The sequence below is a fragment of the Fistularia commersonii genome, chromosome 16, assembly GCF_037954325.1.
Source record: "Fistularia commersonii isolate RoL2024-O1a breed Wild chromosome 16, RoL_Fcom_v1.0, whole genome shotgun sequence".
NCBI classification, from domain to species: domain Eukaryota; kingdom Metazoa; phylum Chordata; class Actinopteri; order Syngnathiformes; family Fistulariidae; genus Fistularia; species Fistularia commersonii.
In genome coordinates, this window is record NC_141299.1 from 10,049,013 (window position 1) to 10,074,959 (window position 25,947).

Genomic DNA, 25,947 nt, shown 5'->3' on the forward strand with positions numbered 1-25,947 from the left:
CTCTCCATTTATCCACCCAACACTTCCACTTCCATCCTGCCTGTCTGTTCTCCATCATTCATTTTTCCCCCATTTGCTTTCTCTCCACCACTACCCATTTTGAATGGCTTTCTATCAACTTCCTTGTTTCCCTTTCTTTTTATTGATTTATTTTTCTGTGTGTGTGTGTGTGTGCGCGCGCGCACACTCATGCACACCTCTCGCATACAGTACCATCCATGCTGAATTTCACTTTATAACAGGTCACTGCTTTCCTTTTGTCTATGCACAAACTCCATTCATTTCACCATCTTAATGGTTTCACTTGACAAGACGCTGCCACTCACCCCCCGACCCACTCTTGATTTTCCTCTCTGCCCTCACTCTGTTTCTCTTGTATCCTTCTGTCTCCCCCCACATCCCTGTTTCATTGTCTGTCATTTCAGAAACCAATCTGCCCTTTTCTTCTCCTCTTCCTCCTTTACTTCCTCCACCTCCTCATTTCATTTCCTCTGTTCCATTTTCTCCTCCTTGCTTCATCCTCCTCTCAATTGCTCACAGTCTCTCTCTCCCTTCGCTTTCTCTTGAAGATGTCATTTAGTAGTTGGAGTTCTCTAACAAGAAATCATTGTGTGTCCCCTGGGGGTGGGGGTGATGGATTCAAGGGTTGAAGGGGAAGAAGGGGGGGAGGGAGGGTTAGCACACGCTGCCTGACTGAAAAATGGAGAATGGAGGGAGGTAGACATGTGGGCAAGAAAGAGGAATGAGAGGGAGAGCAAGAGAGGAAGAACAAGAAAGAAGGAGGGGGTGGAAGTTCAGTCCAGCATCAATAAATCACTTAAGCGAGAGAATGGGGTGGGCAAAGCGTGTGTACATGTATACACGTATTCTCCCACATGCTAAGCTATTACACACACACACACACACACACACACACACACACACACACACACACACACACACACACAGTTTCTGTCAACAAGACAGCCCACGGCCATAATGATGCTGTCATGATCTCCACATGCATATTATTACTGGCCTTAACGGCCTTGTTGGATTGTGTGGTGTGTATGTGGTGTGCGTGCGTGTGCTTGCTACAGAACTTATAACACCTATTACCGTCCTAATGTGGGGAAAGGAGAAATGTAACAAGGCATTTGTGAAGAGTGATATATGGATAGAGATGGATGGAGGAGGACAAAATGTGGAAGGAGACAATGCTGACCCCTTGCACGAAAGACATACACTCACACAAGCGCAGAAATCAAACACACACACACACACACACACACACACACACACAAAGACACACACACTCTTTCTCTCTGTGTGGGCTAGCTGTGGCCACAGCAGATGCTGTCCATGAATATTTTAGCCAAACTCCCTGGCAGAGTTTCCATTTGCAGGGACCAGATGTAAGCAGCTGAAATATTTACCACACTGGCCTTGGTAGAAACAGGCCACAGCCACACTGTGTGTGTGTATATTGTTTGTAAGCTTTTATGTGTTTTTTTTGTTGTTGTTTGTGCTCAATCTGTGCTCTGCAAGTGTTTGTGTTTATTCATCAAAGTGACAGTATCTTTTTTTTTTCCCTCCCCAGACGGAGATTGCCAAACGGTTGAATGTGATCTGTGCTCAGCTCATCCCATTCCTGTCACAGGAGGTGGGATGCATACACGTGTGAAGGCGCACGCACACACACACACACACACACACACACACACACACACACACACACACACACAGTTCTGCATTCATCCACTTTCTATCCTGCTCTACAGCGGCCCACGCAGTGTATACACATGCACACACGCAATAAGCAGTAACAGACCCAGACAGTTACAGATGGATAGAACTTCAAAGCACGTTCATTTTCCTTGATGACCAAATGATTGTATCCGTTCATGTAATTCCCACAGCAAAGCATTTAAATATTCAACAATATGTTTGTGGAAGTATGAATATGTTTTCATTCTAATGACATTTAAATTAATTCAGAAAAAAAAAACCATTGGAATTTGAGCCAAAGTGTTTATTTTAGTTTAACTAGCCCTCACTGATCTCTTGGTTTGTTTCACAGCATCAACAACAGGTGGTCCAGGCTATGGAGCGCGCCAAACAGGTGACCATGGGGGAGTTAAATGCTTCGATAGGGGTACGTGGGCTCCCCCCTCTGCCTCATAGCGTGTGTACCTTATCCTCCCATTTATTAATTTTTTCCCCCTGTTTTTCCTTTATTAAAATTGAGGCATTCTTTGACCCCACTCTAAATTCACTCAAATTCATTGGCTATATGTTTCAAAAGGATGGATCTTTAATTCTAAAATGTTTTTTTCTTTTTTTAATGCAAATTTGATTCCTCCATATTTGTCACTTGATCTTCCAAACATACGGATTTGCGACCCCACCGAAAGACCCACTGCCCTGACCTCTGCATTTCTCCTTTTGTGCAAGTAGCACTACTTAGTTCCCTTTTTTCCTTCTTTCTCCTCTTAATCTCTTCCTGTCAAGCCACCTTTTCCTCCGCTTGCAAGTCAACCCAGTCTCCATCTGTCTCCTCTCCCCCTCTTTCTTGTTTCCTTTCTCTCTGCAGCAGCAGCTTCAGGCCCAGCATCTTTCCCAGCATGCCCAGGGCTTGCCAGTGGGCCCACACCCATCAGGACTGCCCCACCCCAGCCTGGCACTCGGTGGAGGGTCTGGCCTACTGGCCCTATCTGGGGCTCTTGGGGCCCAGTTAGCTGCCAAGGATGAAAGGGCCCACCTGGAGGCAGCAGCCGCTGCGGCTGCTGCAGAGCACCACAGAGGTGAGGAAACACCTGAAATAGTTTTTTTTTTTTTTTTTTTTTTAATTTTTGTTTCAGTTTTTGTGCTTTGGATGAAAGCATATACATCGTAGATGATACAGGGATAGTGGTAGACTGGATCGTAATTCCAGTCAAGCTAAGTATTTCTCAAGAGTAAACAAACACCAGTTCATCAGACTATTGATATTAATGATTGGCTTTGCATGACAAACATTCTTCCACTTTCTGTTCTGTCCCTTGTTGCATTTGCTGTCCTGCGGCCATCACTTGGGTGCGTTGGGTTATTTTGCCTGGAAGCAGATCGTGAAGCAGGACCAGTGAGTACAACATCATTAATCATTGAACCCACTCAAATCAAAGCATGCCCAATCTCACATGCAAAATACACTCATGACACCTCACCCTTGATAATTCCTTAAAATAATCTATATTATTTTCTGTAATGGAGATATAGAGACATAATTTATTTAAATGTCATGAAAAGAGAATCCACTACAAAATATTTTTTCACCGGGATGTCTTTTTGCAGCATTTTCTCAGGGAATCCCAGTAGTTTTAACTGGTGATCATTCAGTACAACTTGGTCTGTGCTGTAAAAGCAAGCGTTATTTTTCATTTTATGATCACAGGAAAGGTCTCAGGAGGAGGTTTGGTCAGGTTTTAGACAGTAACTTTTACTTTTACTTTTTAGACTGTGGTAGATTTCTCAGCACAAAATAATAGAAGACTTTTTTTTTTTATTTTATTTTTTTATAAAATGTGCAGCACATACAAAACTACAGATTTTTTCCCTCCCACTGCCTTAAAGAAATTGAGCTGCCGTCTTTCTCTCTCTCTTTCTTCGCTCCTTTAGCGTGCCTGGCGATCGATGGCCGCTGATATTCTTTTATATTCGTCTCCGCAGTTTATGACTCTGACATGATTTATGCAGTTCCTTTCACCTCATTATCGCCCTCTTCCTTACTTTCTGCCCTCATTCCCCTCTCTTCACCCCCCTCCTCCACACCCACCTACATTTTTTGCATTGCTCTTGTCCTCTTTCTCCTTCTATCCTCGATTCAACCCCCCCTCCCTCTGCAGAGCTCCCTGTCCAATGGGGATAAGGGTCGGCCAGCAGACTACCTCAGCAATGGCAAGAAACGAAAAGCTGATGAGAAAGAGTTCATGACAGACTATGTAAGGATGCTTTATGAAGACCCTCTACCCTATCCTCAAATGCGAAAGCATGCTATGTCTGTGATTTATTGTGAGAAGGATCAGAAGGGATTGCTTGTACTCAGGCTTTTATCTTGGAATTTCTTCCAACCTTTAAACATCATAAATAAATGTTTGAACTACAAATTTATTTCACATCACGGCGGCAAACAGGGATCACACGCCGGCCCCCGCATTTCTGTGACTGATGGCTTTTTTGTTACATTTTTGCCATGTTGAATGCCCATCAGACAGCAGTGCCAAATATCTAATCCTTTATCTTTGCTCTTGCAGGGCAGTGATGCAGACAAGAGTGATGATAATTTGGTGGTCGATGAGGTTAGTAGGCGTCTGCCTCATTTTACTGATTTTCACTTGCGTGGAAAGACATAAACACCGAGCAGGACTATTTGAATAATGATCATAATAAACCCCTCCGCCCTGCCTCACCTCTGCTTATCTGCACGTCCTCCTCTTCTGATCTACATAATAATAAAGAACTGATGTTCTATCCTTGTAGTTTACATTGTTTAATGTTCTTTTCCCAGAATGACTGTTTTATAAAGTGGGTGGGGAAAAAATGCTTTTGTAGAGGAAGGGGTGGAAAACTCACTGTTGTTGAATGAGCTAGAAGAGGTTGCCAAATTGCCAAGTTAGTTTAATATGATAAGAGTATCAAGGTGTCCAGTGAGCTCAGAACCTTTTGCATCCATTGAGTCTGATGAATGTGCTCTTTGAATTCAGGACCCGTCGTCCCCCCGCAGCGTTCAGTCCTATTCATCCAGGGAGAACGGCCTGGACAAGATGCCGCCATCCCGTAAGGACGGCCCCCCGCAGGCCAGCCCCACCTCCTTGGCATCCTCCAGCAGCGCTGCCTCCCCTTCCCGCACCAAGGAAGCCCCACAGGTACTGTGCACACTTATACACCATGCCGTCTGTGCTGCAGGGGAATTTAACAATTTTCTACACGCTTTGTGTCATTATTGCAAACATGCTTAACATTCCTCAGCGTTTGTCGCTCCCAGATTGTTTTGCTCAGTTATTGCCTCGTTCAAGCTACTGATTATGTATTCATAAAGAAACTCTGTGGGGCTTTTAGGGGCTTGGTCTGATAAAGGACCATGTTGCTCCTTTTCATCCAAATGACTTGACATATAGTTTATTTATTTATTTATGTTCTTGTTTAGTTTAAAATCTCAAGCCTCAATTTGATCAAAATGGGATTCCAAGGACTCTTTAGTGGAGTTTTTTTTGGTCTCTTAAATCGATATTTCTAAATGATTTGAGCCTGTCTAAGATGTAGATCTAATTTTTGTTAAGAGGCCTGTGTCAGCCTCTTCTTCAAGTTAGTATGCAACCACCAACAATTCTGCTAACACGGGTATGCAGACCAGGCACAATATATAAATAGGATGTCGGCTTGTCCATGCCATCACTGCTACTTCGTGCGGGGTCATTGTTTTCATTATACTTTCATTACCTCCCCAGCCGCACTGCACTGACCTGCAGTCAGATCCACATCTTGTGGCTCTCTCTGTATCTTCCTATAATTGTGCTGTACCTTCTACCATCCTTTTTAATGTTTCTCGCTCTCTCTTTCTCTCTCTCTCTCTCTCGTTATCTCCCCTCCAGAGGGAGAAGTCCAACACTCCAGGAATGAAGCCAGGCACCCCCATGTCTCAAGAGTCAAACACCCCTGGACCCAGTGGCCCCCCGCAGTTCCGGCCCATCCCAGGCAAGCCTGGCGTTGATCCCTTAGGTAACAACCTTGCACTTTCATCTGTTTTGCGCAACTAGTCCAAAGGAGTTGTAGTTGAAAGGGTCTTCAATGGAAATAGTTCTTTCCGCGTTGCTCAGGAGACTGAAAAGACAAATGTTTCCAGCCATGATGTGACCATTTAATTCATACAGGGAAGCAATGGAAAATATGACTCGGTAATTTCAGAGACGGGCCTGTCGTTTGTACTCGCCGTGTTAAATGTAATGATTCCATCAACATTGGACTCAATACTGAGTATGGGTGTCAACCGTCTCCCCACTACCGACCACCATCTGGACTTAATATGCAGCTGTGGGCAAAAATATTCAGCGCTCCTCGGTTTTTAAATGAAAAGATTAGGAGATGTGATTGACTATGACTGTGCACCGGTTCATACAGAGCATCCATTTATTCCAAAGTATTGCTTTCCCACATCACCTGCTGTCACTTTTGTGTGTCCACAAACACAAAGGCTGTGTGCGATGTATGCACATATATGCAATCGTGGATACATCTATTTCACATGACGAAAACAAATGCGTTGCACTAATATGTACACACTGGCTGCAGGGAGGTACGGTGGCCAGCAGGGGTCAGTAGCGGTCTAACACCGCCTTCATTGGTGCCTTTCATCACAGCAGCTTGTTCCCAGCCTGTCAGTCACAGCTGTCTGACATGTATATTGCAAGACTCTGCAGTCACCTAACTAAAATATGGAGCATATTCTAGCCTTCGCTGAAGTGATAGACAAAGCTCTCTGAATTACCGACACACATTCTTTCCCTTCATCAATAATTTCCTCTTTTGAATTATTAACAACAAATTAACTCTCTTGTCTTCTCCTCCTGTTTTCCTGTGAACAGCCCTGGGTCTGAGGAACCCGTTGGCAGTGCAGGGAGCATATCCTCCAGGTGCTTTTGGATTGCCTCCCCCAGGGGTGAATGGGGACCTGTCTGGAGCGGCAGGTTACGGAGCCGGCCTCCACTTGGTCTCCCCACAAATGAACGGAGCGGCGGCAGCGGCGGCAGCGGCTGCTGCTGCAGGCTACGGCAGATCCCCCGTGGTGAGCTCGAGTCTTTGTAGAAAATGTGTCTTTTCAGTCTCACTGTCATATGATACCTCAAACACAAACCCATCAGAGGGCAGCAGAGGGATATATCATCTGCTTGCATCTAATATTGTCCCTCTATGTTAGTATTGGCGAGGTATTTTTCAGTAGTTCTTGTTTTCTCCTCACATAAAGTACCCCTCTTTCTTCTAGGTGGGCTATGAGTCTCCACATCCACATATGAGGGTCCCTGGGCTTGCTGCCAGTCTGCAATCAGCTGCCTCCGGAAAACCGTAAGATTGTTTCCCCTGGTAGCCCTGAGCCAAATCTTCACCTATACAAAACAAACTGCACTAGAAAGCTCAAATTTCAGTTGCAAAATGCTAAACAACTACAAAAGAGACTTTGAATCTAAAGAATCAGTGGTAACAGTGTGAATTAAGTAATGACTTTTAATGCCTCATCCAAAAACACTTACAGCACAAAATAAATTAATAGAAATAAATGAAGTAATAAATAGGCAAAATAAATAGGCTAAGGCCAAAATAAAGGAAAACTGATTTCATTCTTCTTCTCATGACACCTTCAGTTCGATTACCATTAAAATACAGATCTTCAGATGTTAGTCATAACTGTCACATTAAAGCTTTCATGTGTGAATGACCATGTTCTAAAATGTTGAAATTATTAAGAAGAGAAGGTTTTAAGGAATAATTCTGTCATGAAAACACTGGGAAACTTTTTGTAATAGAATAAATGCTTATAATACTTATCAATACTTTATCTTTTACGTTAAATCGGCCTTTACCCCATTTTAGTTCTTCATCACTCTGGATGCATTTTTTTTCTCCTCCAGTGCCTACTCTTTTCACGTGAGCGCGGACGGCCAGATGCAGCCAGTTCCCTTCCCCCCTGACGCTCTGCTCGGCCCGGGAATCCCCCGCCACGCTCGGCAGATCCACACCCTGAGCCACGGGGAAGTGGTGTGCGCCGTCACAATCAGCACCTCGACACGCCACGTTTACACCGGAGGGAAGGGCTGCGTCAAGGTGTGGGACATCAGCCAGCCGGGAAGCAAGAGTCCCATGGCCCAGCTGGACTGCCTGGTGAGCTTTGCAATGTTTATTCTATGAAAAAAAAAATGGAGCTATTTTTTTTCAAAAACAATTCTTTTGCATGTTATTTCTATCCAATCAGAACAGGGATAACTACATCCGTTCTTGTAAGCTGCTCTCCGATGGTCGGACTTTGATTGTTGGCGGGGAGGCTAGCACGCTGTCAATCTGGGATTTGGCCACACCCACTCCTCGCATTAAGGCAGAGTTGACATCGTCTGCGCCTGCCTGCTACGCCCTGGCCATCTCCCCTGACAATAAGGTCTGCTTCTCCTGCTGCAGCGACGGAAACATAGTCGTTTGGGACCTTCACAACCAAACGCTGGTCAGGTGAGCTGAGACTAGCATGATCGAACCCTGCAGGTGGAAAAAAAAACTGCCGTCTCTTCCAAAAGGTATAAAAAGACAAAAGGAGAGGATATAAGAAAGGAGAGAGGCTGGATGATTTGCCCATTAGTGAATTTAAGAATTTCTCAATCCCTTTAGTATGGGTAGAGAGGGGAAACAAACCTGGATAATCAACAGATTGAGCAGTTTGACTGACCTCAGCCTAGGAAAAAATGGACATCCCTTTTCTAAAAATAAACTGTTATCAGAAGACGTTTCATAGCGATATGATTTTATCTGTTTTTATTACCCTCACCTTTTCCAAATGTACTCGACCTGCATTGAGATTTTGTAGTTGATGTTGATCATTTTACTCCCCTTAATAACGGCCCTTAATTCACACATTAGTACGTTACGACAGCTAAAACATTTTTTCTTTAATTAGATTTCATGGAGATACTCTTTATTTTTCTACTCCGTTATTTGGTATTAACTGCGACAGGTAAAGTATATTGAGCTCAAATGAACTGCAGTAAAATGCATCTTTTGCATACTTGAAGTACCTGTCATTAATAGAACCGAGTTCTTGGGTTTTTTTTTTTTCCTTTTTATGGAGCAGTTTAGAGAGAATTTCAAATTTGAATGTGTTTTGTTGGAAATAAGCTCTTTTAAGAGACCAAACTTAGTATTTGCTGGGGGTGAAGATACAAATCATGTGCTGTATAGTATACAGTAGATGTTTTGTATACAACATATACTAAACAAAGGTCTGTCAAGCGGTATATCGAAATCAAAGCATGTAGAAGAAATTCCATGTTTGTCGGGATCCAAATAAATAAATCCCCCTCCCTCACGGAGAAGCTGAAGCCGTTAAGATTTGTTTAGTGAAGCGTTTTCGAAGGGGCCAGAAGAACAGGGCCGAAGAGCGAGATTCCAGCCCTGGGGAGAGTGCGGAAAATGAAGCCAGAGGCTCGAAATCTGACTTATCTGAGGGCGGGGTAATGCATTTAGGTGGATTTATCTCAGATTTGTTTATTTTACAGGCAGTTCCAGGGTCACACAGATGGAGCAAGCTGTATTGACATCTCCAATGACGGCACCAAGCTGTGGACGGGGGGACTGGACAACACCGTCCGCTGCTGGGACCTAAGAGAGGGACGCCAGCTCCAGCAGCATGACTTCACCTCGCAGGTACGAATGAGATGCCAATAAAACTCATCGTGATCTCGACAGATGAAAGTGAAGCAATGCCAATGATACCACCTTCGTTTCGGCTTGTTTTCCCTCATGTCCCCGTTCTTTCTTTGTCTTATTCCTGTTTTTGTCTGCAGATCTTTTCTCTAGGTTACTGTCCAACTGGCGAGTGGCTGGCTGTGGGGATGGAGAGCAGCAACGTAGAGGTCCTGCACGTCTCCAAACCCGACAAGTATCAGCTGCATCTTCACGAGAGCTGCGTTCTCTCTCTCAAGTTCGCCTACTGCGGTGGGTGCACGTGCACACGCGTGCACATACAGACTAGATTGATTGTGATGGTTCGGTTACATCACATTACCTGCAGGTGTTTAATCACACCGAGGCGGTACAACTGTCTGGTTCTTTCATTTTTCAGAAAATTCTGTCGCTTCCTTTTCAAATCAGTTCCTTATAAGAGCTCCACCTCTTCAGAGGTTCCTCTATATCTCAGCCGCCCCAAGACTTTATCAGGTGACGGCTGTGTGTGTGTGTGTTTTGTCCTTTAGGTAAATGGTTCGTGAGCACCGGCAAAGATAACCTCCTGAACGCGTGGCGGACACCCTACGGATCCAGCATATTCCAGGTAGGCTGTAGTCGGTTGTATGCTCTATAAGTGGCCTGAATCATAAATAGACTGCTTATTATCAATGTTGTTGTTGGATTAAATCTTAAAAAAATCTTAAAATGAAAACATTATGCTTTTAGAAAATGATTTCTCAATCAATATTATCAAATTAGATCACAGACATTGTTTGACTGGCACTAATATCGGTTTCTGTCTTCTCGCCCAGTCTAAAGAGTCCTCGTCGGTTCTCAGCTGTGATATTTCCCCTGACGATCAGTTCATTGTCACTGGCTCCGGAGACAAGAAGGCAACAGTCTATGAGGTCATCTACTGAACCGACCAGCCAAAAAAGACGACAACTTTAAAAAAGAAAATAGCAAACCTGTAATCTGGGACAGAGCCGACGCTCCCTCCTGCACCAGTGACTGTACAGGGCATCGTTGGCATGGAAACAAGAGACACTCGAGTTGTAATTTGTTGTTTTTTGTTTACATTTTGCAAATGAATCGAAAGACAGTGAGAGAACAAGAGGCAACGGGGCACAAAGTCACATCTCTGGAAAAAACAAACAAAACTGTTTTTAATGCTCTGAGAATGCTGGTTAGTCTATAGCTGTGCAATTTGTGGGATTCCTCCAAAGAACTTTTTTTTTCCTCCTTTTTTTAACAAAATAAAACCTCTGTAGTGAACAAGAAATTAGCCAAACAAAAAAAAACAAAAAACAAAAAAAAAAAAATATTTTTTTAGCCTTCAAATTTTTCGTGAGCAGTTGGACTGCAAGGAATGGACATGTGAAGAAAACAAGACCAGTGACAGGGGGATTGTGGGAAGGGTTGAGTGGGCTGGACACGCCCTTAAGAAATATACAGTCCAATGTTCTGTGTACAAAGTCTCAGTGCTCAGCCCGGTCAGGCCCAGCTTGGTCCGCAACACGTTATGGCTCCTCGGGGAAAGCAGATGAGTGGCAGATTGCAGGATTGTGTGCTGTGAGGTTTCAGCTTTTTTTTTTTTTTTTTTTTTTTTTTTAATCCTCCCGGTTATGTTTCAGCAGCAACATGATTGTATCATCTCTGAACAAGACAGAACAGGGCTTTGTTTCCTAAAGTGCCCTGAGACTTCATTTGTCACTCTTTTTTTGTTTGTTTTCTCTTTAAGAAAGGACAAAGATATGCTCATGCTAGAGATGTTTTTAAGGACACCAGCCCGGAAAAAAAAAAAAGTCCGAACACAGAGAGGACACGAAACTTGGTCAAAAGACAGGTACTGGTTTTGGAGACCTGACTTCTTCTCCATCATCTTCAGCATCAAGTGTTTTTTCTATTGTATTTGTTAGGCCACATAGGCAGACAGGTATTTTCACAGCTGCATCATGAACCTTGCTATATATGGACATGTAAATAAAGTTCTCTAAAGGCAATCAAGGATGTTATCTGTGACTTGGATTTAATTTGGAAGGAACATGTGGAACAGGGCATTGTTCACCAGTCACTCCACCCCGCAATCTCCAGTGCATAATTAGACGTTCTTATATTAGCATCTTCTATGAAGATGGGAAAATTTTCTCAAAGGTGTCAGTAACAACATTGAAAAGTTCATAAACTTGACTGTTTGTGTCTGAAGAGTTCGGACATTGTTTGTCACCCATAGAACAGAGTCAAGCATAAGATAAACAAAAAATACGGACAACTAGCTGAGACTTTCAATACTTTTGAATTTGAAATGATTTGCTTTAAATCAAACATCAGAAAAGTTACGGCCTCACTCTCGTGATCTCCTGTAAATAATCGGGCCAGGTTTAAGTTAATGTAGGTGTAGAGAGACCTAGGATTATGGGAATAGGGATGTCCTCCTGAAACAAAAGGCTTTAAATGTGGCTGTAAACAGTAAGAGTCTATCTAATTTTCTCTGCAGAACCAAGTACCTTGTGTGCATGTGAGTAATTAGTGAGTGAGCTTTTTAATTTGTTTTGATGCAGGGACTTAAGGAGTTTTCTACTTTTTAGTTCAATATTTTGACCATTGGGAAGATTGAATCGACCATTATCACAGCTGTAAGGTTAGTATGGATTTTCACTGTAATGCATTAGCAAGTAGTGTGACAAAAATGAACAAAAAAACAAGAGCGGTAAAGAAACTAGTAACCACTTGATATTCTGTCAGACCAAGAACTATTGAAACGCAATTTGCATTCCCTGATTAAAGCTTCCTTACCGTCCAAGCAGGATTGTCTCACAGGGACTTGTTTAGACATGGCAGGTTTGGAAATATCCAATAAATGGTAAATTGAGCTTCCTATTAAAACACCACAGCCTTTGAAGATCTGGCGCGTCTGTTTTATGTATTAAAGAAAAAAGATGGGGGGCCAAACATGTCAGCATGTTTTTAAGATTCTACACATATGGAAATCAGCTCCAATATTGCTGCTCTATTTGAGGCCCACAATGTGGTCATGCTTCTGAAATCAAAATGGAATTGGTCAAATGTTTGTGTAATGTGTTTTTTTATTTTTTTATTTTTTTTTGTCTGTGTTTTGCAAAGCCAAAATGAAAAAAACAACCTTGCAACGCCAATTAGCCTTTTTGTGTTTGAGTTGCGGCACACCTGAGCTCTACTAAAGGAGCAAGTTCATATTCACCTTGACAGAAAAAGGTCTGTAGTTGAAGTGATAAGAACCTTTGAATCTAAATTAGACAAAAAGTATGAGGAGGTTTTAGATGGAATAAAAAAAAAAGCTTTTTTTTTTTTTTTTTTTTTTAATATATTTTGGGCTTTTCATGGAAATTGGCACAACATCTGAAAGGATGAACACAAGTTTGGTTTATTTTTTTTCCACACATAGTATTTCTTGTACAGCACAGGGGAAATGCATCTGAAGGGAAGACAGTGTGTTTTTGGGAGGGGAATAAAGACAAAAAAAAAGTTCCTTGGCCTTTTAAAAGATAAACTAAACATGAGTTTATTAAACAAAAGTTTTTACAGTTGGAACAGAAAAAAACAGGAGAGACGTAACTGACAGAGTAAAGTGATGTCCCAAATAATCACTTTATACGACCAAATGCATAGCCGTTATAAAGCAGCATTCTGAGTAGTATTAAGCTTGTTTTAGAGAGTGTCATTGAGGTCAATTGGGGGCTGACAAGCTGAATGGAAGTCTGGGTTGGGGTTGTGGGTGTAGGTAAAAGTATTTAACCGTCTTATTTGTCATTAGTACTGGAGCCATTGTTGAAGTCCTATTCCTTTATCCTCCATTAATGCTACAGAGAGAAATGCCTGGAATACAACTACATTGCATATCACCGGGTAAAGTTAATACTCGAGAGAAACATAAACTTTAGGGAAATTTAGATTTAGTTTGTTTCTCTCCAAAGTAGAAGAACTTCAGGGGCAAAAAATAAAAAACACATTGAGAGGTGGGACTTCTTCAATGACTACGTCAATAACATGTCCCAGCTTTTACCCACCAGACACAAATCGAGGACTCAGTGAACGAAAAGGATGAGATCACTTGAAAGATTAAATAAAAAAATGACCATAGATTGTATACCAACAATTTTTTTTGGGGGGGGGGGGATAGAAAGAATGTCTCCTAAATGCAGGGTCTATTATTTCAGTACAGAGTGGCTGATGCTGCAGACTCTGCCTGTCATCACCAAAAAGGGAAGGGGTCCACTGATTAAACAAACAAAATGTACATTTTTTTTTAACCCCACTTGATTTGAAATGCCTGTGTGTATGCGCGCGCACGTGCACACACCCCTTTCATTTTGCTCCCCGGAAACCAAAACACAGTCACAGGCAAACCCCCAACACAGAAACATATTACATTAGACAAGCAATCACTATTCATAAAAAATAAAGAAATAAATGTGAAAAGAAAAGCTCAAAAAATGTGCTGTTTAGTCTACACAATGGTGATGCGCCTTCTACTGAAGCAGCTCTAATGTACAGTTTGCCTGCCGGTTTGGAATATGATACAAGGATAGAAAAAAAAAAATCTGAATTGGGTTTAAGGTGTTTCGCATCTCAATTAATAGCAATCGATAGCTTATCAAACAGGATTCAGCCCGAGCACTTTGAACACTAACTTATCAGCACGCGGTGATGAAGATAATGACTCTGATTAATGTGTAATCCCATCTGACTCGTGGATGAAAACAGCGAGAAGTTGCATACAATTTTGAAAGGAATCCGCTTAGTTGCTGCTGATTATATTGTAATCGGGTTCTGTTAATTTGCCCTTTTGTCTGCCTTACAGTGAAAATGGCGTGCTCCTGCTTCATCTGGCTGACAGTGCCTTTAATGAGCAGGAGAGCAGCGCCCGGTGTCAGGAGAACAATCCAGAGGAATTAGAGGGAACAGCTCGTCTGATGTTCTGAGTTTGTGTCTCGGGGTCCTGGGAGAATCCCGTTGACGCCGCCGCTCATTAGACGCTGGCTTTGTCACACCAATATAAAATAGATATTAAGTAGTGAGACAGGGAACATTGCGATGAATGTTTAATTGGGTGCTGTGTGCGCGTGTGTGTTTTCCTTTTCCTACAATTGCCTCCAGGGGTGTATCCGAGTGTGTTTTCTTGCCTTGTGATGTGCATCTTGTGTGTGTCCATGTTTCATGTCAGTGTGTGAGTGTGTGTGTGTGTGTGTGTGTGTGTGTGTGTGTGTGTGGATATCTGAGGCGGCACTGTCTCCACTCACATCTACGAAGGCATCGCTCCCCAGCTCCTGACACCTCTCGCTGGGGAGAGCGTGCAGCAGCGTCAGCCTCATTAAGGCTTCCTCTGTCTGGCTAATGAATCGATTGTGTGGTATCAGTGCTCCTGGCTGGCGCTCCCACAGTACCGCTCTGCACCTCCTCTGGGGGCCTCCCTTCCACTGAGCTCTTAATCAGGAAACCGCTCTAATTACCCAGCCTCCCTCCCCCTTCCTCTCCTCCTCCTCTTCCTCTTTTACACATATCTTCCTCCTGCACTTCTACTTTTCTCCTCCTCCTTATATTTCTCTGTATCACTTTCTGACTTTATCTCTATGCTCCAGCGCCCTTTTCCTTTTGTCCTTATCTTGCTGCTTCCCCTTTCTGCTCCCCTCACTCTCTCAGAGGCAGAGGGGGGTGGGAGTGGAGGTGGGTGGGTCATGTGGTAGCTTCCATGAGAGCTTATGTCACAGCAAAGTGGGTGAGAGGGGGTTTGTATTAAGAATGAGGGTCAAGAGGACTCGGTGCTTTGGACGAAAGCAGAGCTGAGACGCAAGTGCTGCTGCCGCTGATGTAAGGAGAACTGGAAACGGTTGTCAGGACAACTGGTTGCTACCTCCCGCCCCAAGTCCCCCCGAAACCACCCCAAAGTCTATGTCCTGTCTCTTCCCATCTCGTCCCGGTCCTCAGTACACCACCTCATACACCGTGGCCTTCTTGTCCCCGGAGCCCGTCACAATGTACTTGTCGTCAGGGGAGACGTCGCAACTCAGCACCGACGAAGACTCCTTGGACTGGGAGCGAGGGGAGGAGAGAGAGAGAGGGAGAGAGAGAGTTAGGAAGGAATACGATTCATCACCTAATACTCCATTATACAAGACATATTTTCGGTTCAGAAAAGAAGGCAATTATTTCTAAACACAACTGTACTGCTCCAGGATGCTGATTCATTTATTCGCTTCAAAGTGAGTCTCTCTCTCTCTCTGTGTGTGTGTGTGTGTGTGTATGTGTGTGTGTGTATATATATATATATATATATTTCTCTACCCTTGCATCTCCCCCCTCTCCTCATTATCTGCAGATTTAAGCATTACTAGCGGCACAAGGCTCATGGTCTATATGAGCTGGCAAAAATCTACAGTCCTCTCTCCTCCTCCATGCCAGACCCGAACACCTGATATTCTAGGGCTCGCTCCTCTGCTCCCCCTCTCCCTCTGCTCTATCATCATTTATCTTTCCAGGCTCCCCACCTCCTCCACTCCTATCTCTCCAACCTCATAGGCTTTCCATTTTCTCATGACAGTTTCTCCTCAACTCTTCTCTCCACCCCTCCCTGCTACAGACACAGCAGGCCTGTCAATCATCAAACCACCAGCAAGAGACTCTTTCACACGGGGCTCCTTCTACTTTACTAGAAGAGTAGGCAGGGGGGTTGTGTGTGTGTGTGTGTGTGTGTGTGTGTGTGTGTGTGTGTGTGTGTGTGTGTGTGCGCCGTGAGGGGATGAGGAGGGGTGGGGGGGGGTCAGAGCGGAAGGAAGCTTTGACGAATCAAATATGAGAGCAAAGGATGGGGTTCCAGCCGTAATCGAAAAGGGAATCGCAAAAAAGCTGACAATTAAAATGTTAAATTTCCACAGATCAGGTACAAAGAAAGAAAAAAAAAAGTTCATGTTTCCGTCAGTGGTTTGACTGTTGATGAAAAGCTGAGAAAACGAAGCCTAGTCAGAAAGAGGTAGAGACGCTTTGAAAGCACTATTTAAACCAGCTTAAGAAAGCTGCTCTAACAGAAAACACCCTAATAAAGTTGCGACAAATGATCCTCATGAACAATTTCAAAGATTAATCTCCTGGTTTTATAACTAAAGAAAAAGCAGGAGTCAACAGATAAAAGTTTCTTTTTTAGCTTGACCAAAAGACACAAACTAAAACATTTAGGGGAAGAAATCCTCAAACAGACTGGTGAAACGGTGTTTAGCCATTACGACGTTGCACTGAGTCGTGTTTAATTCCCATTCAGCTTTGATGAGCATTATCACTGCAGCCAACAAGGCTGATCTGATAAAATAAAAAGAGACAGGAAAAAAAAGAAAAAGCTTTTGATGATGGAGTGAGAGTAACTGGAGGGCAGAAATGAACGAGAATAAGAAAGGATAGCGAAGCGGTGGTCTGCGGAGAGAAGCACTAAACAGGAAGAAAAAAAAAAGTCTTGGGATGAATAGAAAAAAAAGACAAGGTTGAAAAAAGGTGAAGGAGATATAGATAAAAGTTGGTAGCAAAGGGAGGGGGGAGAGAGAGACGGAGAAAATTGGTGTAGACGAAGCAGGAGAGGAGGGGGGGTGGCGCTGAGACATAAACCGGAAAGGACAGCAATAAGACAGAGAGGAGGAGGAGGAGGAAGACAAAGAAGAGGAGCTCCATTAAACACAGTGACAAGAGGGGGCTGTTTGGCAGGAGAAACATTTGGCATCAGGATTATAAAGCAGGGACGCAGTTTCTTCTGTCAGCCAGCGAAGACAGAGGATCCAACTCTGCTGCCCACTGTAACTGCAGAAATGTGACTACACACACACACACACACACACACACACAACATGCATTTAAACCTGTCGGTGCTTCATAGCTTCATATCGATCATAGACAGACAGGAAATGTTGCTATGCGTGTTTGTATGTCTGGTGTTGTGTTATAGGGGCATAAATCTTTTAATATTTTCACTTATCAGTCACTGTCTATAATTTAACAGCAATGTGAGTGGAGGGGCTGGTCAATGTGGCCAAAATAATTTCAATAAAGACCATCTATTACACTACTGCTGCTCTGACTTTTAAATGTATAAATATATCATATATAGATTAATGATACTGATTTATTTAAAAGTATACATTTCTGACGCTGTATTGGTTTATTTTCAGATAACACGTCATTTTTTTTCCCCACTTCTTTACGGGACTGTTTTATCACATGTAGAGTATCAGTGAGAATGAAAGGTAAAATGTAGAAGATAATGGTGAGATGCTGTTCAGATTCTCTTTGCTTTTTTGAGATTTTTCAAGTGCATGCAAAAAGAAAAAAAAAAAAAAGGAAATAAATTGTTAATTGAGAAAAGGAGACAAAAAAAAAATGTTATTTTTCTGGATCAAGACATGAAAATAATGCCAGTCTTTGGATTTAACAGAGAAAGTGTCTCTGCTTTTAGGTTCCAAACACGAGCTCAAATCTCCAAGATCTCTACACTGCACTTGTTTTTTCTTTTTTTTTTCCCCCATCCAGGCAGCAGTCGACATGAATGAAAGAATTTCTATGAATTTCGGGAAACGGCGGATCATCTCAGATCCACTGCATCCTCTGTGGTGGATGCTCATCAAAAAGGATGAGGTTTGGAGGAATATTGGGGAGAGTACAAACAATGTCGGAATCAAAAATCACTCTCTCGCACGCTGTGACTTTCAGCCTCACTGATGTGGGGTCTAGCTTCAGAAATAACTGAACACTACTTATGATAGATAACTGATACTCATTTGTAAAGGGAGGAAAAACAAGCCTTCGTCACTCCCTGTGGATCCAGACAATTTTCCACCCTTCATTTGCCAGAGTGTAACTGCTCGCCTGCGTGTCTGCAAACAGTCTTCAAGGGACCAAGTGAGCAAATAGCATGGTGCCCATCCATTTCAGTCCCATCAGGAATCAGTGTTAAGCAAAACAGTTGCTGTTTTTTTTTTCTCTTTTTATCAATCCCTGGGAAATCAGAATCATGAAACATGGGATGTGATATAAAATGTCCATTGCGCCAAAAGATGCTATGCATATTACTCGCCTGAGTTATATCTCACGGGAAAGACGTACATTTTGGGACACATCATCAGTAGCGTACCACTGAATCATGGGGTGTTTTAGCCTTTCAACACTAGACACCCTCATCAGAGGTGGCCAGCTACAGGGTGATCGAACCTGAGCTTGTGGCCCGATCCTGAAAATAACCGGTCTGTTTGAATGACACAGCCCACAGGACTATGCAAGGCAGGGGATGTCCTCTTCCTTGAGTCAAGCCTGGCGCTGACCACATACCTGGTTCACCCTCGTCATGGAGGGTCTTGGACTGGGTTCTAGGTTGCGGGGGATTAGTGAGCGGATCATGTTGAGGCTCTTCGGGTTCAGCGAGGGTCCTTCCTCTTGATCCATATCCACAGGCTGCTTCTTTCGGCCAGTTCAGAAACCGATCTAATTGTCTGTTGCAGAGCCTGTCTCTGAATGCCAGGGTCTTTCAGCAGCCCGATGGCGGGAGAAGCCACAAAACCTCTGCATCCGACGTCGATCGGATAGATTTTTACATATTATAGAAAGATTTTTGTATATTATCCAAAGCGTGTGTATGTGCAGTCATTGCAGTATGCGCCTTCTCCTTAAGATACCATGGGTCAAAGAATCTACATCATAAAACCCTAATTTCCTTTCACACTCTCTTCTCTTGTTCTGTCTTTTGAGTTTTCCATCAAATTTTGATGGAAAGATTTGCCGCTAGTCAAAGCAGAGATACCTCGTACCAATAAAAGGAAAACCTCGGCAACAAAGCAAGCACACAGGCAAAGTCAAGGGCAGCATCGTGCTCATCTCACCTGAAAAATACTTGCTCCATAAGGTGTCCTCCAGGCATTCAGCAGATTGTCTTTCCCCGTGCTCACGAACCACTTACCTGGAATGACACAAATCCAGGTTACAAAAAGGAAAACGGGGGACGGCGTTTGAACATACTGGGTGAGGTGAGACGTATGAATCATTCTAAGGAGGAAAAAAAAAAAATTCAGAGTCAGCAAGGAACCTGTTGGTAGGTGTGCGTCTGTGTGTGTGTGCACCCACCGCAGTAGGCGAACTTGAGAGACAGGACGCAGCTCTCGTGAAGGTGCAGCTGATACTTGTCGGGTTTGGAGACGTGCAGGACCTCTACGTTGCTGCTCTCCATCCCCACAGCCAGCCACTCGCCAGTTGGACAGTAACCCAGAGAGAAGATCTGCAGACAAGAGAAGGGAAGAAAAGTAATCCATAAAGAAGGTGAGTGAAAGTACAGTAAACACATAGGAGAATAAGACGCGAACAAAAGAGGTGGAAGGCTTAGTGATAAGAAGACCAAAAGGCGAAGTGGGTGAGAAAATGTGAGAAAATACAGGAACAAGGGCGGGAGGAAGATAAGGGTCAAGTATGAAGAATGATAGAGGAAGAAAAACAATCTAAAGAAGAAGTGAGGGCAGAGAAGCATTGATGGAGAATGGAGAATTACAAAAAGATGGGAGATGAAGGAAAGATAAAAAGGGAAAGTGAATGGGTTAGATGATGTTAAAGGTAAATATAGAGTGAGTTAAGGAATACGAATAACAGCAATGGGAGCGACTGAAAATGGGGGATGAGGGGCGACGGCGAACAGTCATTATGTGGCCGATCGAAACTCATCTGACAACAGTGGGCAGCTGGATAGCTCTGTTGTACGGCTGAAGAGGGAATGAGTGTCTGTGTGTTTCATGTGAGGTAAATGGTGTGTGAATGTGTGTATTTTGTCAATGAGTGCACGTTTTTTGATGGAAACTCCTTGTGTCTGCTCACATGCTTTTTTACATCTTTGCATGTGGTTGATTAAAGATGGAGGAGATGAAAGCGCATATGTGTTTAAATTTTGAAATACATTCTTCTTACTAATATTATCTTTGCTAAACATGAAAAGATTTTTTTTTTCAAGATGGCGCTAGAAGACGGCAGCCTGTCGCAGAAGCTCCTATTACCTTGAACTCTATCTCTCTATTTTCTTGAGTTATTTATGTACCTGTCCACTTTTCTTTCGCAGATGGGACTATATACTGTTTCTCCGGCGCACAGTGTTCCCCCTGCCAATACTGTTTCCCCACATCAACACCCCCATCCCCCCCCCCCCCCCCCCTATATTCTGAGGATGAAACCAAAACCTTTTTCCAACTTTTTTAAAAAAAAGTTTCATTGTCTCAACATTTCAAAAAAAGATGAAAAGGATTTGCTAATACTTAATACAAATCCTCATTGAAACCGTTACAAAAGTACCCGGGATCAATACAAACATTTTAGTCTTGGGAGGAGAGGCAGGCATGATAAACATCGGTGGTCCTTCATGAAAAAAAGTTTAAAAGGAGTAACTTTACTTCTGCTTTCTTTCTCTTCCTCTGATGCCCAAAAGAGTGGAGTGATGAATTGAGTCAAAGACCATTTATCTGTAGACAGCTACACTGACACCTTAATCTTAATATAACTTAAAAAGCAGAGACTATGCAGTTCCTCTGATGTAAGAAAGGTGACCTAAGCTGTTTTTTGGGTGGGGAGAATTTCTTCAGGATGGGGCAGAATGCGGTAAAAGGGGAGGATGTGAAAAGAGACTGAATCAAAATTGGAATGAATCATTTTGTTTTTCAAATGGGGCCCTTGCTAATTCAAATACAACTATGTGCAGCACAGATGCGGTATTTTATAGACACATTCAAAATGCCGTGTTTGTGTGTAAATCCGCGTGTCTGTCATTCGTACCTGCGAGGTGAAGTCGTGCTGCTGGAGCTGGCGTCCCTCTCGTAGGTCCCAGCAGCGAACCGTGTTGTCCAGTCCCCCCGTCCACAGCTTGGTGCCGTCGTTGGAGATGTCGATACAGCTTGCTCCATCTGTGTGACCCTGGAACTGCCTGCAAGGAGAAAAAACGCACAAGATCTCTTTAACACACACACACACTGCCCTCCCTTTGCTCCTTTTTTTCCCTCTTTATCTTGGATGTGTCGAAGCAAATGTATTTTAATCCTTCCCACCCTGTGGCCCCTGCTGCTCCTGCCCCACTCACTCCTGGTTTGCTGTTCTCCCCCTAAACAATCTTTCGTACGCCTAGTTTTCAATTCCTCTTTGTCCTACCTTGCCAGAATCGGGCTGTTTCATCCAATCTACATCCCCTATGGCTACTCCTCTGCTATCCTGACTATAGAATTAGAACCACCCCCCTTTGGTTTTACCACAGTTTTAAAATTTTTTTCCCACCGCTTCACTACTCCTTCATCTTTGAGAAATTTTTGAAATGTTCAATGTCCTTCAGTATTTTTGTTCCAGCCCTTCTTCCCTCATTCATCCGTGCCCTCCCCTGACTCGATTCTATTTTCACAGGCAAAAGACCAGCTTTCTCATATTATATTTTCCCGTCACAGCCTCCCTCTTACCTGACCAGCGTCTGGTTGTGAAGGTCCCAGACAACAATGTTTCCGTCGCTGCAGCAGGAGAAGCAGACCTTGTTGTCAGGGGAGATGGCCAGGGCGTAGCAGGCGGGCGCGGACGATGTCAACTCAGCCTTGATGCGAGGAGTGGGTGTGGCCAAATCCCAGATGGACAGTGTGCTGGCTTCCCCACCAACAATCAAGGTCCGTCCATCGGGGAGAATTTTACAGGAACGAATGTAATTATCCCTGTTCTGATTGGACAGCAGATAGAAACAAGTAATGATAAACAGATCACCAAAAAAAAAAAGGTTTATCAGATTTGGAGAAATCTCGGTGACAATTTTAAAAATTAAAAGGTCAATTTTAAGGTTTCCTGTGTATTTGCAAGTGTATTTGCAGTCCCTATGTCCTCTATTGTAAGTCGCTTTGGATAAAAGCATCTGCCAAATGCAATGTAATGTAATGTAATGTAATGTAATGTAATGTAATGACTGATTCGGGGATAATGACAGTAATCTAAAAAAAAAAAAAAAAATCAACTAAAGGATCAAACAAAGATCAACTAATCTGTGACTGTTTCTCTCTTTTCTCCGCCAGTGTACCTGTTTTTCTTTCCTTCTTCATGTCTTACCAGACAGTCCAGCTGGGCCATGGGACTCTTGCTTCCCGGCTGGCTGATGTCCCACACCTTGACGCAGCCCTTCCCTCCGGTGTAGACGTGGCGTGTCGAGGTGCTGATGGTGACGGCGCACACCACTTCCCCGTGGCTCAGGGTGTGGATCTGCCGAGCGTGGCGGGGGATTCCCGGGCCCAGCAGGGCGTCAGGGGGGAAGGGCACTGGCTGCATCTGGCCGTCCGCGCTAACGTGGAAGGAGTAGGCACTGGAGAAGAAAAACGCATCCAGGGGAAGAAAACCAATCAAATACAAAGAGGAGGTAAATGTAGAGTGAAAGTTTGAAGAGCAAGAAGAATTAAGCAAAAATGAGATGGATGGAACGAATAATCAAATACATTAACAAGAGGAAAAATTTGTCGATGCAATTACTATACGGATGCAAAGATTTTAAATCCACTTATGACCTTGTGAGTCCAGAAACATTTTCCTGATTTCAAGAAATTACTTGGCCCTGCTGCAGCTGCAGAGTGAGGATGATAATGGCAGATTGTGTTACAGGGCAGAGTCAGTGTGGCATTGCTAATGGCTGATCAATACTATCGAGGTTGGGTGCCGGGTCTGCTTTATGATTTTTAAATAGCACAGCAACGATAAATTGCTGCTCTGCAACAAATTATTAAGGAGATTTCGGGCAGTAAAAGGAAAATATGAGAACTCTTTGGGAATATTTTACATGCAAAATAATTGTAAGTAGTGGGGCTATTAAATGTTTACAGCGAAAGGAAATATCAACTGCTCCATTCATCCTTGCAGACACTCTCCTCACTCTCCTCTTATACAGCAACCCGTATAAGATATTGCACGCTGAAGTGGGACTGTAGATGAGCGCAGACACGAGGAAAAAGGAATCAAACTTACGGCTTGCCACCAGACGAACCCGGCAACGAGGACGACAGACCCGGGGCCCTCAGGTGAGACCGAGAGTCATACGCCACCTGAAGAAAACAAAAAAAAAAAATGAACACTTTCGACAACAATGAGGCCAAATATATGCAAATTCCTTCAACCGAATCAAATTTCTAAAAAGGCAATTTACATGTGACACAATGAGTACAGTGATAAGCTTGCTGCGAATGAATAAAACCATTCAACTGTGACAGAGAATTAAAACAAAAAGAGTGAATGGAAAATAAAAGTGGAGCCTGTCCCGTGAAGGCGGCTCTGGAGTGTGCGCTTGTCCTGACACTTGTGTGATGTAGTGAGCGCACTGCCCTGACCGATGGCAGGGTGTGGAACGGACACTGCAGTCAACCACCTGTATTAAGTCATGAAGATCCCCCATTACTACCTACGCAGAAGGTCCCACCGCAGCTGCATGGATGAAGTGATACTAAAGAACCAGATCGCTGTAAGTTGTTTACTTTCCCTCCTGTGTCAAGCATTTTGCGATCTACATAAGTCATTTTAATTGCAAAACTTCCATCTAAGGCTAAGTCTAAATGAATTAGAGGGTATAATCATGATAAGTATATAATCAATGCAATAAACTACCAGATAAAGTGCACCATCTTCAAATTCATTTGATATATTGGTGGGCAGGGGTTTAGCTCTGATGCTGCATGATAAATCAGGACTGGACGGGGAAAAATGATTTGGCATTTACTCACCATGGGGCTCCGGGAGTAGGCGCTAGCTGCCGCGCTGATTTGAGGGGAGAGAGTTAGAGCCCCTCCAAACCCCCCAGGGCTTGCCAGCTCCCCATTCAATCCTGCGTGGGACACCACGCCAAAATGAGCTGGGTATGAACCAGGGGGAACAGACATGGGACTGCGGAGTGCTGGGAAGGCAAGGAAAGAGGGAAGGAGGAGAAGGAGGGTATAGGGTGGGAAGTGAAGATGGTAAAGGACACATAATTCACAAGCACAAACAGAGTCACAGAGGGACTGAGAAGAATGGAAAAGCCTTTCTCTTATTAAACCTATTCAATCATACAGCGGCGCAGGCCAAGAGCGGGGAGCCGTCCGGTGTGACCATTGTCTTTACCGCTGGCTCAGACGGTTGCAAATTAATGAAACTGCAAGTGAATTTAGGGAACACAGAGATAAATAGTTCCAATCAGCCACCGCCCCCTCCCATTTTAATATTCAAATGACTAATCCTCCAGGTACGTTTTTTTTTGTCTCTTTGCGATAATCAGAACAGGAAATTTGGACACTAGTTGGTCATCCATGCACGACGAGGCAAAAGGAATGTCACAGCCTAAACAGATGAGGAAATGGAAAAACCGGGGGATGAGAGGAGAAAGGGCAGCTGTAACTTGAGTATAACAGGAGGACTGTCTATGTAAGTCCAACCGGGGAGTGTATTCTTGATGATCTAGTTTCTAAATAATATCACACAGCATATAAAGCAAAATAGGCTCTCCTTTCATACCACTGTATGTTTCTTCCAGGTGTATATTCATGTCTACTAATTCAAATTTTCCAACCTCAACCTGTCTACATCAGATTATGAAGTTGCCTGAGTTGTTTCTGGGGGGCTGAATACTAAATTTATATCGGAGACACTCGAATACGATAATTGAAAGAACTAGAGGGACTATTTTCTATGGGGCATGAAGCATAACATGAAGAGTTTTACAATTTATTAGTTTTACATTTTATTAGTATTATGGATTAGTATTTTCAAAACTTTATTAGTCTCTTGCGAGTAATTGTTAGTCATCTGCATTGAACCCATCATGGATGAAGCAGAAGCATTCATTCTTTCCTGTTTAGAGTTCAAAAGACAGCCATGAAGAAAGTCTGTAATCAGAGACAAGCCAAGATTTAATCCAGCACACGTTTCAAAGTGGAGATTTTTATTGGTCATATTGAAGAAAACCCCCAACTCCTCCACCTGCTAATAAACCATCCCATGTAATCCGCTCTGTTTACATGCTGTGGTCTCTGAACAAAAGACCCGCAATTGTGGTTTAACCAGCATTCATTAAAATTTTTGCATGGACAAACCCTTGCCAGTGATGCATTTCAGCAGTGAATGCCAGGCTATTTAATGAGACAGAAGCTACAAAAAGTATATATTAGCCATATTTTTCTTAACAATGACCATCAATCTCCTGACAATTGAAAAAAGTTCATTAAATGTATGTGCATTTATTTTTCCATTTCATCAAGCTCATAGCATCGCCTGGTAGAATCTTACCAAGTGGATCAGCAGCAGATGCTGCTTTGCTGACCAGGCGAAGGCAGGAGGTGCTGGGACCAGGCGCTCCCGGGGCCCCTGGTGCTCCAGGGGTAAGGGCCTCACGGTGGGATGGCGATGGCGTGCCAGACTTGGACAACGGAGACTGGGATTTGTCCATCTACAAGCGTAAATCAGTGAAATACAAATGACACTGGAAAACCGATTTAAAAA

General features: G+C 43.3%; 2 protein-coding genes across 11 annotated transcripts in view; one reads left to right on the forward strand and one right to left on the reverse strand.

Moving 5' to 3' along the window:
- Positions 1-10,723, forward strand: part of tle2a (TLE family member 2, transcriptional corepressor a) — a 37,537-nt gene extending 26,814 nt beyond the window's left edge. Inside the window, exons 5-20 of one of the 7 annotated variants that reach the window (XM_086162456.1) lie at positions 1,580-1,642; positions 2,060-2,164; positions 2,573-2,783; positions 3,081-3,100; positions 3,864-3,959; positions 4,272-4,316; positions 4,722-4,883; positions 5,610-5,736; positions 6,600-6,799; positions 6,998-7,077; positions 7,641-7,890; positions 7,982-8,229; positions 9,270-9,417; positions 9,558-9,708; positions 9,966-10,042; positions 10,251-10,723. In XM_086162456.1, coding sequence (XP_086018582.1) covers positions 1,580-1,642; positions 2,060-2,164; positions 2,573-2,783; positions 3,081-3,100; positions 3,864-3,959; positions 4,272-4,316; positions 4,722-4,883; positions 5,610-5,736; positions 6,600-6,799; positions 6,998-7,077; positions 7,641-7,890; positions 7,982-8,229; positions 9,270-9,417; positions 9,558-9,708; positions 9,966-10,042; positions 10,251-10,358 — 2,091 coding nt within the window. In that variant the 3' untranslated portion in view covers positions 10,359-10,723. The remainder of the gene's footprint in view (positions 1-1,579; positions 1,643-2,059; positions 2,165-2,572; positions 2,784-3,080; positions 3,101-3,863; positions 3,960-4,271; positions 4,317-4,721; positions 4,884-5,609; positions 5,737-6,599; positions 6,800-6,997; positions 7,078-7,640; positions 7,891-7,981; positions 8,230-9,269; positions 9,418-9,557; positions 9,709-9,965; positions 10,043-10,250) is intronic. The other 6 variants (XM_086162457.1, XM_086162458.1, XM_086162459.1 and 3 more) reach the window with 6 other exon arrangements.
- A 2,095-nt stretch (positions 10,724-12,818) lies between these two features.
- tle2b (TLE family member 2, transcriptional corepressor b) overlaps positions 12,819-25,947 on the reverse strand; it is an 85,080-nt gene continuing 71,951 nt past the window's right edge. For 2 of the 4 annotated variants that reach the window (XM_086162464.1, XM_086162463.1), the window contains exons 12-20: positions 25,735-25,894; positions 24,198-24,367; positions 23,449-23,525; positions 22,546-22,795; positions 21,918-22,165; positions 21,250-21,397; positions 19,567-19,717; positions 19,326-19,402; positions 12,819-15,506 (exon numbers count right to left, since the gene is read on the reverse strand). In XM_086162464.1, the coding sequence (XP_086018590.1) occupies positions 15,399-15,506; positions 19,326-19,402; positions 19,567-19,717; positions 21,250-21,397; positions 21,918-22,165; positions 22,546-22,795; positions 23,449-23,525; positions 24,198-24,367; positions 25,735-25,894 (1,389 nt within the window). In that variant the 3' untranslated portion in view covers positions 12,819-15,398. Of the gene's footprint in view, positions 15,507-19,325; positions 19,489-19,566; positions 19,718-21,249; positions 21,398-21,917; positions 22,166-22,545; positions 22,796-23,448; positions 23,526-24,197; positions 24,368-25,734; positions 25,895-25,947 lie in introns of those variants that run through there. The other 2 variants (XM_086162465.1, XM_086162466.1) reach the window with 2 other exon arrangements.